This window comes from Podarcis erhardii (genome assembly GCF_964252035.2).
Source record: "Podarcis erhardii genome assembly, chromosome: 1".
Classification (NCBI taxonomy): Eukaryota; Metazoa; Chordata; class Lepidosauria; order Squamata; family Lacertidae; genus Podarcis; species Podarcis erhardii.
This window is the reverse complement of record NC_138497.1, coordinates 67,926,283-67,942,315: the sequence shown is the minus strand read 5'-3', so window position 1 is coordinate 67,942,315 and position 16,033 is coordinate 67,926,283. Positions and strand designations below refer to the sequence as shown.

At 38.0% G+C, this 16,033-nt stretch overlaps 1 protein-coding gene across 9 annotated transcripts in view; it reads left to right on the top strand.

Moving 5' to 3' along the window:
• The window catches only part of FAR1 (fatty acyl-CoA reductase 1), a 37,652-nt gene extending 21,826 nt beyond the window's left edge, over positions 1-15,826 (top strand). For 6 of the 9 annotated variants that reach the window (XM_081878931.1, XM_081878935.1, XM_081878936.1 and 3 more), the window contains 8 exons: positions 29-206; positions 1,203-1,247; positions 1,340-1,467; positions 3,161-3,228; positions 5,391-5,562; positions 10,177-10,306; positions 10,726-10,853; positions 13,320-15,826. In XM_081878931.1, the coding sequence (XP_081735057.1) occupies positions 29-206; positions 1,203-1,247; positions 1,340-1,467; positions 3,161-3,228; positions 5,391-5,562; positions 10,177-10,306; positions 10,726-10,853; positions 13,320-13,482 (1,012 nt within the window). In that variant the 3' untranslated portion in view covers positions 13,483-15,826. Of the gene's footprint in view, positions 1-28; positions 207-1,202; positions 1,248-1,339; positions 1,468-3,160; positions 3,229-5,390; positions 5,563-5,833; positions 6,006-10,176; positions 10,307-10,725; positions 10,854-13,319 lie in introns of all 9 variants that reach the window. The other 3 variants (XM_081878937.1, XM_081878939.1, XM_081878938.1) reach the window with 3 other exon arrangements.
• Positions 15,827-16,033: the final 207 nt, after the last annotated feature.

Sequence of the window (16,033 nt, the reverse complement as noted above, 5' to 3'; positions counted from 1 at the left end):
GAATGAATAAATATGTTTATTTCTTTAGGTGGATGGATGACAGCCTAGTGAATGATATTACACCAAAACTAATAGGAGACAGGCCTAATACTTATACATATACAAAAGCCTTAGCAGAATACATTGTGCAACTGGAAGGTGCAAAACTAAATGTAGCCATTATAAGGCCATCAATTGTGGGTGCCAGCTGGAAGGAGCCTTTCCCAGTAAGTCAACCTTAACCTTTTTATAGCAAAATTTCTTAGTCATTATTTACTGTTGATTCAGTCTTTATTACTAAGACACAGGCCAGGGCTGTGTGAAAAGCAGATAATACATTGACTCTGGATCAGTCTAAGCCATCTCTTTTAAAATCTTGTGTAAAGGGAGCTAAGTGATAAATGGATGTAGGCCATAAGGAAGCACTACTTGGGGCTTATGGTTTATAAGTACTGAACACCTGTAATAAGAGTAGTAACATACAGTCACAATGTTACATGATCAATAAGACCAGGCATAGGCAAACTCGGCCCTCCAGATGTTTTGGGATTACAACTCCCACCATTCGTAGCTAACAGGACCAGTGGTCAGAGATGATGGTAATTGTAGTCTCAAAACATCTGGAGGGCCGAGTTTGCCTATGCCTGAATAAGACGTTCTTCCAAATAATACCCTTACACTTAGTATCACTTCCCATATTACAGTTGCTACTCCTTGAGTTTCTTATGGAAACATTTTAATTATCTCAGTAGAAATGGTTCTTGCCTAATGATAAATCAGTAAGCAGTGAGCCAATGGGCTTATTCTTAGCATATTGACTATTCATACATTTCTAAAGTAGTTTATTGTTAAATATTTTACTTGTTGAATGAAAAAAATGTTTTGTGAAAACTGCATAGTTATGCTATGGAATTAATATATTTGTGAATTGTTTTGAAAATGCTTTCTTAATAAGACTGAAACAGTTAATGTCTTTCTCTTCTTAACCCATTGATTTTCCTTCTCCAAAAACATTGTTTGTAGTAAAGAAAAAATGTTTATATACTGTGTATGCATATGGCAATATATATAAATATAAAATTGGATTGTAAATAAAAAATTGAAATATTTACTCAGTTGAAACATAAATAAATTGAAGCATTTACTCAGTTGCAAAATGATTCCCAGTTTATTTTCATATCAATTAAGCCAGTAAATCTTCCTTATGCTTTGTTTCCAAACAGGGATGGATTGATAACTTTAATGGACCTAGTGGCCTTTTTATTGCTGTAAGTAAAAGTTAAAATGTAGACAAATATATTTTTCTGAAAAGCTAAAGTGGCTTGAAATGGCTTTCTTATCTTGTACGTTCTGTTTTAAGGCAGGAAAAGGAATCCTTCGAACAATGCGAGCCTCAAACAATGCAGTTGCAGATCTTATTCCAGTAGATGTAGTCATCAACGCAACAATAGCTGCTGCCTGGTATTCCGGAGTTAATAGGTATAACAGGTGACAATGCATTTTTTAAAAATTGACTAAGCGGTGGTCTTATGATAGTAAACTATTTGCTTACATCAATATGTGATTGTGGTTTCTGTTTCTATAGCCACAAGGAACTCTTATTGCTTCCATTACCATAGCGACTGTCTCGTGCCCCAAATTTAGTACAGGGCCTAGGGGCATACAGCTCAAGGGGTGTTCCGGACAAGCGTCAAACAAGCAAATTGCACAGGTTTTTTCCTGAGAAGCCCCTGCATTGTTGCTAGGACTTCTCTGGCATGCTTTTGCTTCACAAAGGGAGCCGTGCAAGCAGGCACAACTTCACCCCACTTCAGATCTTGCTGGTGTCTCTCCAGATGTAAAGTGACAGAACCCCAGAGACCTCTGCAGCAGTTCAGACATCCGTGTATAGGGGCTGCATCATCACTAGCTGCACTAACTACACATTATTTGTTTCAGTTTAAACCATATTTAGGATAAACTCATCTGTATCCATAGATAAGAGGGAATGAGTTACTAATTTTCTGGGGGATGATGGTGTTGCAACATAGTCTACCTACCCCGATTACTGACTCCACTTCTCTTCAGCTGTGAACTCGTGGCAGTTTAGTTCCCATTGCTTCTCTTCAGAATCCTAGCGGGCAGTCCCTGGGAGCTTTGTGAACTCCTTGCCTTTGCCCTCGGTTAAATGTGAAAGTTTTGGGTGGCAGCATTGTAATGCTGGAATACTTTCCTAAGTGAGGCTTCCATGCCCCAATACTGATTACTTTGAACTATTCCAGAGGTTCTAGAGAAGAAACACAAGAGGAAGCAATGTGACTTGGACTTCCTCATTACATATATACTTGTGTTTCTCATCCGAAGAGCGCAAAGAAACACATCCTCTGTGCTTCCTCTTCCCACTTCTCTGGCAGGTCCAAACCTGTTCTTAGATGTATAGTAAGAGTATTTCCAGTTTAGTGGTTTAGCGGCTTTTAGCGGATCAGCTGATAAGCGGCTTAGCGGCTTAGTAAAAGGGGGGGGAAAGGGGAAAAAACCCGCAGGAACTCGCAAGACATTTCGTCTTGCGAAGCAAGCCCATAGGGAAATTCGTTTTGCGAAGCGCCTCCAAAACGGAAAACCCTTTCGTCTAGCGGGTTTTCCGTCTTGCGGGGCACCACTGTAATTCCCCCCCCCCATTTAAAATGTCAGATTGTTTAATTAGCTAAAGGCCTGGAATGTTTTTGCCTGGTGCCTATAGATAGGGAGAGCATTCCGCAAGCAGGGAGACATCACCTAAAAGTTCCATTTTTGTGTTGCTACCATCCCAACCTCTCACAGAAGGTGCACACAAAGAAAGAAGGGTCTCAGATGATGAGTGCAGGGTGCAGGTCAGTTCATATGGAGAGAGGTGGTCCTTGAGGTATTGTGGCCCCAAGCTGTTTCAAGGCTTTATAGGTAAAAACCAACATTGTGAATTGGGCCCGGAAACCAGTTGGCAGCCAGTACAGTTGGGCCAGGATTGGTGTTGAGTAATTAATAAATCCACTGAATCAGTTTATAAATGTTACACTACAAAGTGTTTTGTTGTTTTTAATCCTTGGCTTCTTATTCATATTACCATTTGCTGCAGTATTGGTTAGCTATTTCTTATGTGAACTATTCTTTTGTCTTAAGAGAAATGATAATATAGAAAAAAAATTAACTAATTTTTGTTTTTCAGACCAAGAAATATTATGGTATACAACTGTACTACGGGTGGCACCAATCCCTTCCATTGGGGTGAAGTTGGTATGCCTTCTTTTTTAACCTCTGCAGTTTAATAAATTAACTTATTGGGGAACCTTTAGAAAGCCATGCATGAAGATTCACTAAAAAAAATAAATTAAGAATTGCTTTTAAAGGACCAAGCGTTGATTTGTCCCTGCTTTCTGATTGGGAGCAGCTTTTCAAATAAAATTGCTTTCTCCATAGATACTTGTCCTTCTAGACTGCTAGAACCATTAAGCTCATAGGGGAGAAGATTGTTTTGATATGTATGCTTGAAAATACATTGTGTGACACAGCATTTTAGTGTATGCGTGTAGTGTTAGAGCAATGTGTACCAAATATTTCAAATATATATATTTGCCTTTTTAAAGCCTTACAAAAGTAATAAAAATACAATATAGTATAAAAGAGGCTCTACTTAGTGGTATGTGTGTTTATGATGTGATTCCACAGAAATGCATAAGTTTTCAGAGAGAACATGTAACCCTTAAACAGCTTCAAAGCAGTGTTTCAGTGTGAGGGTAATAGCTGCTGAAATCACAGAGGGCAGAATGGTGATTGAGATTTACCAGTGGTTTGAGGGCAGAGCCTCAGTAGTCTGTAGAACTCCCTTAGCATTAACCATGATTCTAGAACAAAATATGAAAAATAGTGAAAAATATAAAATAAATAACTCAAAGCAATGTAAACATTAAGCAGATTTTCATAACTTATTCAGCCCACATATTTCAATTTTTCTACCAAATTGAACTGCACCAGTACCCAGCTCCTACATTTTTTTTTAGCACAGTGTATATACACACCTGGTTTTACTCAAGTATTGGACTACAGTTGATAGCAGTACTTTGATCAGAGTTATAACATCAGAGCAAAGCACATTATAATGATTCTTAAAGGGAAGAGTTGCAGTTCTGCACCAGTGTGGAGTTTGCAGGCTTTATATGTACAGTGGTACCTTGGTTCTCGAACTTAATCCGTTTGACTCCCGAAACCATTTGAAAATCAAGGCATGATTTCCAATTGGCTGCAGGAGCTTCCTGCAGTCAAGCGGAAGCCACGTCGGACGTTTGGGTTCCAAAAAACATTCACAAACCAGAACACTTACTTCTGGGTTTGCGGCGTTCCGGAGCCGATTTGTTCGGGGGCCAAGCCATTCGAGAATCAAGATACCACTGTGTAGCTTTTCAAGCAAACCTCATAAAGTGGCTTACACTAAAAATGTTAAAGCAAAAGCAATGAGCATTAGTTAAATGCTTAAAATATGGGAAAGATAAGCTATAAGGAGAAAAAAATGTTTCAAGGCTAGATATTGAGTAGCAGCAGTTGATGGATAAGGGTGGGTGGGTAAAACTAGTTTATCTAACTTACAGCCCATGAGAAAATGGGATTTGCTGAGTTTTGAGGAATCAGTGATATATAAAAAAAGCAGTTACGTAGGACTAAGTTATTTTCCAATTTCTAACCGTACTAACTTAATTTGTTTAAAGTTTTACATCCCTGGATTATTATTTTTTACAGCATCTCTTCCCAGGCAATTAATAGCCTGCATATAATCTTAACATTATTCTTTACCATCTTCTTTTCTGTGTAGTCAAAATGTCAAAAGCAGTGCATAAATCTTCCTCTTCTGGAGGACTTCCTTTTTATTGTAAGAACACTTCTTTAGTTTCACTGGAAGTTGGGTTAAGACAGTACACGATTACAGATTCAGGCCTTCAGTCTGAGAAACCAAAATAAACCTTAATGAACAATTCCTTACTTTAATTCAGATGTGTTTGATACCTGAGCTAATTAAAAATGTTGGATTAATCTGTAATGCAACTTACAAATTGTTGTGTGATACATAGGTCACAGCATAGTGTCAGCCAGTGGAGCTCTATTTGCAATTATTTACAAACACAAGGTTAATAATTAAGTAGGAAAGAGGAACAGAGAGAGCACAGAACAGGAAATGAAGCTGCAGTCAGTGGAGCACTTGAAAGCACCAAAAGAATTCCAGTGAGAGAGGCTACTTAGGCTTGACAGTTGAACCGAATGAATGCTGAACATTGCTAATTAGTGAAAGATGTGTACGAAAGATGTGCTTTGATTCATTGAGAATAGTACTTGTATGTTATGTCCATGGAAGTCCATTACATTTAAATGGTTATTATCAAAGCTGTTACACAACTTTTCTTTCTTAGAATACCATGTAATATCCACTTTCAAGAGGAACCCTCTCGAACAGGCCTTCAGACGGCCCAATGTAAATCTAACCTCCAATCACCTTTTATATCACTACTGGATTGCTGTAAGCCATAAGGCCCCAGCATTCCTGTATGATATCTACCTCAGGATTACAGGAAGAAGCCCAAGGTAATGGTGACTAGCTCTGTCTTCTGTTCCTCATGACAAACCCATGTTTACACGATTAACACATTAACATGTTATTTGTTATTATGACTGAATGTGCCACTAAATCCACAGAGATGTTTGACTTCAGGCCATGAAAATGGTGTAGTATGGATAATGTGCTAAGTAGCTAAACCATCAAGATGTCTAAGGCTGTTGAATTTGCTACCTAACTGTGGGTTCATTCTTTGAACAAGAGCTGCTCAAAACATTGTGACCCTTATTTTTCCTACAGAGAGTTACATAAATTTGACATTCAAGAGGAATCCTTTAGAACAAGCAATAAGGCGTCCCAATGTTAAACTCCAGTCCAACCCCCTTAAACATCATTATTGGACTACAGTCGGTCACATACTTCCTGCGTTGTTATACGATGTTGTTCTAAGGTTGACAGGTCAGAAACCGTGGTAAGAAGGAAAGGGCTAATACTTTGCTGGAAAGGTGATGGAAGCTTTTTGGCGGTGTAGATCAATGGCATGAGCTTCTTCTGTAAATTTACTAATAGAAGTATCAACAATAACAGTAAAAGAGCTGGATGTTTCTTAGGACTTAGTGATTGTTTGAAGTTCATTTTCTTACAATGAATCTAACAGTCCCAGCCATTTTCTAAGTCTTTTGAATCATTCCACTCTAGCACTGTTATTGAAATTATAAGCTGAAATGGAATGGGAGGGCAAGGAGATGTAAGAGATAAATAAATATATAAATATATATGTATATATTGCCATCTGTATAGATATAGATGACAATCATGGTGCACTTGTGGTTTTTTTTAAATGGATGATACAAGTCACTTAACACATTTTATCTTACTGACATTCGGCTTATAATTCTTCTGGCTACCTTTTTTAAGTAAGCAAAAAGTTTACTTTAACTCGTCAAAATTGCATAGTTTTATTCTTCCTATTTTATAGTTTTAAAATGGCACGATTTTCAAGCTTTCTTTTGCAGAATGGATGTTCAAACTGCACAACAACCACCACCACTGAGATCTGAGGGAACAGAGGAACTGTCAAGTTCTGTTCTTTTCAAAGTTAAATTAGCATTTGCAATGCTACTACTTTTTTAAAAAAACCAAATGCATATTTTGGTATGTCCTCTATTGACTTTAGAAGCGCCAGCATAAAACTTGTCCATGTTCTGTGACAGCATCAGCATATTTTACCAAAAGTTAGTTCATGCACAGAAATAATGCTTGTTATGCTTTATTGCTTGTGGCGTTGTCTTGATGGCTATTGTGGAAGCATGGGCAAGTATTATGCCTACATCTTTGGAATTTGGTGACTTTATGCCATTCTCTCAGCTGCCAATACCAGCTTCTCAGGTCCATCAAAGTAGACTTTCTACACATAAAGGCATGCTTCTGCTCTGTTACACTGATCCAGAGGAATTTGCTCTATTGGTTTTGGAAGAACGTTAACATTCTTGTCAGTTACATAAATTTTATGTATGTAACATAATTCTATGTATGTAGTACAACATTCTTCTCTATGTACAAGACTTTAGGCTTCAGTCCCTTACATTATGGATGGGCATTGGCCAGGCTGACAGGGGCTGATGGGAGATTGAGTCCAACAACATCTGGAAACCACAGGGCATCTGCTGCTGCTATACAAATGACCTGGGAGTAAATGCTCATTGAACTCAGTGGGACTTACTTCTGGCTAGATATGCATAGCTTTGTACTCTTTTTTGTTACTTTTCCAGACCATCATCGAGTTCCTTATGAGATTAACACTGCTCAGTATCTCAGTTCAGTAATTGTAGGAAAATGTAAATAGAAAAATTTTGCCTACCACTCCTGATTTTACACCTGTGGTTGAAGAGAAAACATTGAACGTATTCTAGGGAATCTTCAGAATTGCAGTAAAAGACCTAGCTAGCATTCTGTGTTGACCCGACAGCACACATTAGAAGACTCCACAATGCGCAAAGGTGTTTCTCAGTATAGGCTTTTGAAAACGGTGGTCTTCAGTGGGTTTATTAGATCATTTCCTATGAAAATTAACCTATGAAAGCATTCTAAAGAGAAAGCTAAAGATTAAGGGAGGAATTCAACATTGCACTATTGCAAGCGTTGTGTTAGTGAAATTATTTCAGCTTGCCAGATGGTAGGTTTTCCCCTTGTCATCTCCCCTGTGCTGTTCTGGGGGTTCTCCCAACCCCTCTAGGAGCAACTAGGGGAAGGAGGGGAAGTGCTGTTGCCCTAGCGGAAGTCTTTGGTTGAATCTGGCCCACATATATGCCCCCCTGCTTAACACTAGAAGCTTGTGTTCATTGAAGCTGGATGGTTGGAGATTCAGTACAGAGAAAAAGGAAGTGCTTCAGACAGCACATAGTTATAAACTGGGTTTCACTACCAAAAGATGTAATGATCGCCATCAATTTGAACAGCTTAAAAGTAGATCAGACAAATGGGTGGAAGATGGGCACTGTCACAATGGCTATATTGCCTCCAATATCAGAGGCAGTATGCTGGGATCACAAATAGGAGTGTGATACTACACTCATATCCTGCTTGTCAGCTTTTTATAGGCATCTGGTTGACACAGTAAGAACAGGACACTTGACTGGACGAGTCTTTCGTCTGATCCTGCTGGGTTCTTAGCTTAAAATCACAGCATGCTTGGTGACTTGCTAGTGCAATATGGGTACCATAGTATGTGATACTGCATTGGCACAGCAGTTATACTGCTTAACCTCTCACTGGTGCAGCAGCATGTGTGGGGATGAAAGGGGGGTATTTGGTACAGTGGCCACAGTTGTGGTTAGCTTAAATCAGTAGCATTTATTTCATAGCAAAAAGTACCAAGTTACCAATATTCCCACTTCCTTTTGTGGAGTGCCTTGAAAGTGTAGCCAGGGGAGAGCGAAGTCTGTGAGAGCAGACTTCCTCTTTCCTCCTCTTCAACTCTGGTCCAGTGACTCACAGCCCTCCAGAGCAGATTTTGAGGCAGTTCAGGGAGGGGACGAGGAACTCCTGTCATGCCAGAAGAAATCAATTCTGCTGGTGAGAAGCCCCATTGGATGTCACCCAGGGAATTGAAACTCAAAATTGTTCATCTAGAAAGTAAAATAGTCACTCTTAGTAAGCTTGTGTCCTTAACTTAAAGTGTACTTGAATTTAATGCATTTTTTTAATTACTGCTAAAAATCTTTATAGTCAGTATTTTTCTGTTCTTCTGAATTTTGTGCTTATGAATGTTTGGAAAGAAGAGCTCTGCCTAAGCTTTTCATAATATGGGTGAGCTGCACAAGTTCCCTTGTTGTAGTTCAGACACATTTTAGGTCCTTAGAAGAAATGTATATAAAAAAATCCTAGTAGGAAAAAGTGTTGCATAGTTTCATTGTCTTGTATTGCTTTTCTGGTAGGTAGTTATTTGTATTTGGGATGTAGTTCTTCCTGTTAAATAGCTTTCCCCCAAACATACTTCTTTTATTTAAATTATAAAATATTTTACACACAGTAGAATTTGACCATCCTGCTCAGTATAGGCAAACAACCACAGTCTTTCCTAAAGCTGTTTCATACAGATGCTGATTTTATTTTCTCGCCCCTTTCCCCTTTTCATCTTCTTTGCTCTTTATCATCAGTGCCTTCCATTTTAAGGATCAGGCTGGAAATGTATGTGTAGAATCACTGTATGCTCTTGGCTGTGGCTAGCTGGTACCAGTGGAATAAGTTGTTGCTCTAGGAAGACAGTATGCACCAGAACTTAATTTTCCCTACAAATGTACTAAACATGTATTTAAAAAATGAATATTCAGTTTCCTGGATTCAAATTTATACATAAATATATTTTTTAAAATAGAAAAGCTGCTTTCCATATTGATCCTAATAATAGAATGCACTGTATTCAGACAAATTATTCATTGTTGCCCCAGGTAGGCAACGAACATGGATAGAATATTTCTGCATATCATGTAGTAAACCCTTACATCTGAACTGGCATACTGCATTGCATCAGTTGGTGTAACCTGTGATGATATTGGAAAGGAGAATTGTTTTGTAATGTAAACTTTCCTTATTGGCCTCTGGAATAATAGGAGCGGGCATCTGGTGTGTTGATTCTCAAATAAATACCCGACATATTATTTGTGTGAGAATTATACTCAGGGGCACTTTCTGTTGCAGGGGAGCTGTCCTTTGATGCTATCCACAGAAATAGTTTTCTGGGAGCGGTGGAGAAATAGAGAAAGGACATCTGTCTCTAGAGTTTGCCCTTTGTAGATTGATGCTAAGCTTTGGTCAAGCCAGAAAGTTACAGATAAATTTTTGAATCCAGTGTTTCCCCTCTTGACTCTGCAATGAAAACTACTAGATAATATTTCTCTTCTTCTTTAACTCTATCTACTTCATATTAAGTCTCTCTCTATAATCTAGTTTTCACTATACTGTCTAAGCATGTAGTTCATCATTTCCCTTAAAATATTTATTAAAATGCAATGCAGAAATATTCTAGTTATGTTAAATTTACTTGAGTGCCTTGGGGTTGGGAGACAATTAGAGGATCTGAGTTTAGATATGTAGTTTTTCAAATGTCATTTTCTTGAATAACATCTTTCCCTGAACTGTAGGATGATGAAAACAATAACACGTCTTCACAAGGCTATGATGTTGCTAGAATATTTCACCAGTAATTCTTGGGAATGGAACACAGATAACGTCAATATGCTCATGAGCCAGCTGAGTCCTGAAGACAAAAAGGCAAGTTACATTTGTTTTTGTCTTAGCAATGACTTACTCGCTGTACTTTTGACATGTCAAGCTTTTCAAAGAAAGAATAGCTGACAGGGAAAATAGGAGAAAATCAAGCTATAGTATAATTGTGTGCTTGGTTCCTTTCTTTGCTTTAACTTTTATAAAAACTAATTTACAATGCTAGACACCTCAGGGAGTGGAAATGAAAGTGGTGGCGCCCCCACCTGCCCTGCTGCTTCAACCACTGGTGGAGAAGCAATCCGGGTATGGTAGGTTTTGGTGGCTGCAGAGCAGTTCAGCATTCCTCTGCCCAGCATTGCTGATTAACTATGAAACAGTTTCATTTGTTGTGCTCTTGACTTAAGAATAAAGTTACATTTCATTTGTGAAGTTTGGCATAATACTGTTCGTTCTTTTTGTGACAGACCTTTAATTTTGATGTTCGACAACTACACTGGGCAGAATATATGGAAAATTACTGCATGGGAACGAAAAAATATGTATTGAACGAGGAAATGTCTGGTCTCCCAGCAGCTCGGAAACACTTGAATAAGTATGTATAGTTTATGGGTGGAATTTACCTAACAAGTCCAATCGATGCAAGCTCTGCACAAGGGCTTCGACTTGTTCAACAGAGCTTTTCCTCCTTCTAGTATACTCCCTAAATAATTTGACTTGTGGGGGCAGGTGTCAGGAGAGCCTCCTTAACATCACACGAGAGAGGAGATTGTTCTGCTTGGCAAAATGTGGTGCTTGTGCTGATGGGAAATTCACTATAGCATGATTTCAAGTTCTGCCCTCAACCTTTATTCTTTACTTTTTAGAAGGTAATGCCAATTGAAACCTTATTGCCTCTTTTAATGTCTGGTGCAGAGGAGGGTAATGCTGCATCTGTCTGGTTTTGGGATCAAAGAATTGTCATGCAGATATACTACCTGAGGGAAGGTGTTAAGTGTGACACCATATGCAAGTAAAAAAAAAGTTTACTGATAATTTTCCTTGTGGAGTTGTCAGGGAACTGCCATCGGAGAGACAGGTGGTGGACAGGCTCCAGGAGAATAGGAGAGAATCTGCAGCAGAAGAGGGAACCAGCAGGGGGAGTGCAGGAGTCACAGCGGAGGGGAGGCTCTGGGATGCTTCCAGTGAGAGTAGTGGAGAGGTAACGGGACCCCCGTTGGGAACTCCCACCCTTCGCCGGAAACTGTCACGCAGAGAGTCACGAAGGCGCATGTCTGTCAAACAGCTTTTATGTTGGCGTAAATTCCGTAGACGCCCACTGTCAGATTCTACCAGCGACTGACGGAGTCATGCTTTGGGGGCTCCGTTAGTGCATCGGTTTGGATGACCAGCCAAACCCCAGAGGGATCAAGCTTTTACGCACAAGCAGCTCATTATCCCATCACAGGAGTATAACAATATAGCTGCTGTGAAGTCATAGTATAAGTCAAAATATCACACAATGTAAAATACATAAAACTGTACAAATGGAAAATTTAATCTCCTTGATGACCCCACCATTTTTGTTGCTTTTCCGATTGGGGGGAAAGTTGCAGTAATATTGGGTAGCTTAAAAAAAAAGGTTGACACCACAAAAAATCTGGCGTTACCCATATGCTCTATTGTGATATGAAATAAAATACAGTGCTATAACATGATTTTTGTATGTAGGTGAGCAGCTAAGCTAAGAATTTTGCAACGTAGGGTTTAACAGGAGAAGGCTTACCACCTCAGCTGGTTTACTGACAAGTCTTGTCACAAGGAGTCTCTAGAAATCTGGGTTTGGCCCAGGTGTTTATTAAAACTGGACTCTACTTTGGACTGGAAATCATGAATGTATTGTGCACATACATTCTTACACGATGTTAGCTATGAAACAGTTTAATCTGTTGTGCTCTTGACTTAAGAATTAAAAGTTACATTTCATTTGTGAAGTTTGGATTAATACTGTAAGACTTGTTGTTACAGGTAGTTGACAAGTCATGATTATTACACATTTATACTTCAGTAATTATCATTAACTGTTAGACCTTTCAACCATAACTCACAGTCTGTGTATAATTGTCATGTTTCACAACTGTGTTAGTTGGACACACAGTTGCTGCAATTTTTGGTCATTGCACAGAGGTGCCATCTTTCCCTTTTCTTGGTGTCAACAGTGGCAAGCTCTACCAGTTCTGAGGCTGCCTCTCTCAAAATCCTAGGTAGGTTGTTTCTAAACTTATCCCAGGATTTGATCAAACCCAGATCTATGGACTAGAAAGATAACATATACTAGGATGTTTACTCCATTTTGTGTTGTCTACCTTCCAAACCATATAGGCATTAAGCAAGAAGTATATACTACAGCTGAAAAAACACATTTGCCACTGTTTGTCTTCACAGCAGCTTCCAAAAGTATGATCAATCTGGCCACAAATATCCTAGCTACTTTTAGTTTTACTATAGTAAAGAATAATTCGAGGCTTGGATTTGTGCTCTGAGATTGCACTGGTATGCAGTGAAGAAAGGAGAACTGCTGCCCTTCCTTTCTCACAACACTTGTAAATTATGTACCTGTCTTCTAGAAACCACTCCTGGATTGGTGGGTAAGGAATTCTGGGGGAATTCTGATATTTCCCCTCCAGTTTGCAAACCAGAGCCAGGCATTTCTTAGCTGAAAATGTTACTGGTTGGGTTATCTGTAGAGACCTCTATGACAAACATGAAAGAAAACATCTACTGGTAAAAGATGCAGCTTATTTCCTTATTGCAGGAATAGGTAATGTGATGCTCTTCAGATTTTTAAGACTCCAGATTTCCATCAACTCCAGCCAGCATGACCTAAAGATCTGGAGGGCACCAGGTTGACAAAGGCTGGCTTATTGTATAATGCATACTTTATACAAGTAGCTGATTGTTAGACTTCTCAATTTATTAGTCAACAGGGGCGGGCATCAAGTGCCAATTCATCTTACAGTTGTTAACTTTACTTGTGGCTCAGCCTATGTTTTTCACATCTTGTTTTTCCTTGCTTTCCTAGGCTAAGGAACATTCGTTATGGCTTCAATACAGTGCTTGTGATCCTCATCTGGCGTATTTTCATTGCAAGATCACAAATGGCAAGAAACATCTGGTATTTTGTCGTTAGCCTCTGTTACAAGTTTCTCTCTTACTTCAGAGCATCCAGCACTATGAGATATTAAAGATGGCAGTTCTAGAATTAGGACATCTATGCATATGGTGGTCTAATGGCATAAAGCCCTAAAATGTACCTACTCATCTCGTCTTTTGTAAAAACATGAAATATTAGATCTGGATTGTGAAATACAGTACAGTACACGTGATGCTTAATTGTGTATTTCTGTGAAGATCATATGGCTGGTACTGGATCAATCTGTCATTAGGCAAATATGTAGGTTAAATATCCAAATGAATTTAATATCTCTGTATGAGGAAGAACTTTAGGCCACTGACCAGTGTAACTGTGCAATTCTGGAATGCATTGAAATTAAAATCTGCCTTAACATAGTAAACTTAATTTTTATTGCAAATAAGTGTGTTTAGTTAAGGTGAACAAATTATTGGCTTAGATGGTAGAGCTATTTATTTGAGACTTGTCTGGTTATTCTTATGAGAGAGGTATCTTTGTAAATGATTGTGAGTTGGGCATTCGTTAGTCTTTTATTCTTCTCTCCTCCTTTCCAATCCCTTGACTTGAAAAAGCAGGGATCCTTCAAGGGGAAAACTGCAGCTGGTATACAGCATTTTTCTCTGCATGTTTTTCTGACTTGTGGCTTAGAACTGTTTGTATGGCCAAGGAAAGAGGTGAATTTATCCCTTGGAAGTTGCACACAAGGGAACCACATCATTACAAGTGACTAGTATTTTCCTTTTATTACAGAAGAAATCAGGAACTTTGAAATTTTATTCAGTGATTTAGAGCATAAATCTGTTTACGAAATGCCACATTTCTTAAATTACCTACAGAATTTTAAACCAAATTATCGAGCACTACCGTACTTCTGAAGGGGTGAAATTGATATTTATACTAAATTAAACTCAGCACAGTTTGTTGGGAATGGTGAAAATAGAAATGAAGAAAATATAAATAACTGAATAGGTTCTAGGTTAAATGTATTTTTCTGCATGTTGCTTTACCAGGAAAAATGCATTTACACCCTTGCTCTAAGATTTAATTAAGTACATATAATATTAAAATCTTACTCTATAAAACATAGTTACATACAATTCTCTGCTATAATTAACATTCTTTTTATTTGATATAATCTACCATACATGTGTGGTGGCAACCAATTAACTTCTATTATACCTGGGTTGTTTTTTTTATTAATATGCCTAAGTAAATTGTGAATGAATCCTGAATGAACCATAGGAGTTACACGAAGCACATGCATCCTATACTTATAATTCCACATATAGAGCATGTCTTGCTGCTGTGGAAATATAACTTCTTTCATGCAAATGTGCATCTGATTTTGGAGAGAGAGCTTCCTTGTTGAAGTTTAAATATTTTATCTTATTAAGTACTTTAATGTACAGTTGTTGTTTTTTTAAAAAAGATCTGCATATAATTTTCCAGGGATACAAAATGTTACATAGTCGAAGTCCACACTATTAAGAAGTGTGTGAGTCTGGTGTTACAGTGTTGGAATACAATAAATTGTGGATTTAGTGATTTAAGGTTTTACAGTTGGGTGCAATATTCCTACTGTATCTGCTACAGCTGCTCCCCTAATTCTTTCTCATTGAACTTGAATATTTACTTGGCATTTTAGTACGTTGTAAACTTTTGCACAAGGTGCCTGGAACCCAACAAGCCACTTTGATTTGTGTATATATGTACGTGTGTGTGTGGTTGAACTTGGTGAGAGGCAATTGTAAGATGCTTAGATGCTGAGTTCATTTTCTCACTGTACTCTTTTTATGGAACAAATTACTGCTTACTCCTGAAGCTAATGCAGCTGAGAAAATTGCACCAGGATCCATACTACGATTTTAAAAGACCTCTGAATAACTGATGGAATTGTTTAATTTTCCACACTAGTTTAACTTCCAGTATGGCTGCCATATTGGATTCCTAGGATTTCCATTTAATTTGAATGGTTACCTAGTTTTCTCATACAAAGAAATAACATAACTATGTCGCAATAATGTTCTAGCATTCCACATAAATCTAGATTGTAAAGGTTCCTTCAGTTTTGGAGTTCATACTAATGTTGCAACTTCAGTAATTTCAGACTTGTTAATTAAAATAAACAAGATTCATAATTTTGGGTATTAGTCTGAAAAGTCTAATTGACTTGAAGAAACTATCCAATCTAAAGTGAGAGAAGAGCATTCTGAAATGGATCACTCAGAAGGCGTGCCAGAACTTTAAAATTTGGGACCATAGAAGAACATTACCCTGCAATGTAGCTTTCTGCTGTAGGAACAGATTCTGAAAACAAAATTTTAAATCATAAGCTTTTATAAAATAGAAATATTGGGTGCCTTTGTTTGTAAACCAAAAATAAACAAATTCCTGAATATGATGTTTGTTGAATTTATCAAGTTGTTTAAGCTGTGTAGAAACTTTAACTTAAAACATTTTGTGCTTTGAAATAGAAATTAGTAGCAAAATCTCATTTCAAAATGTCTAAAGTTGCATGTATAGTCATATTCAAATATCTAAAGGGCTGTCATATAGAGCAAGTTTGTTTTCTCCTGCTCTGGAAGCTAGCACCTTGAACCAAT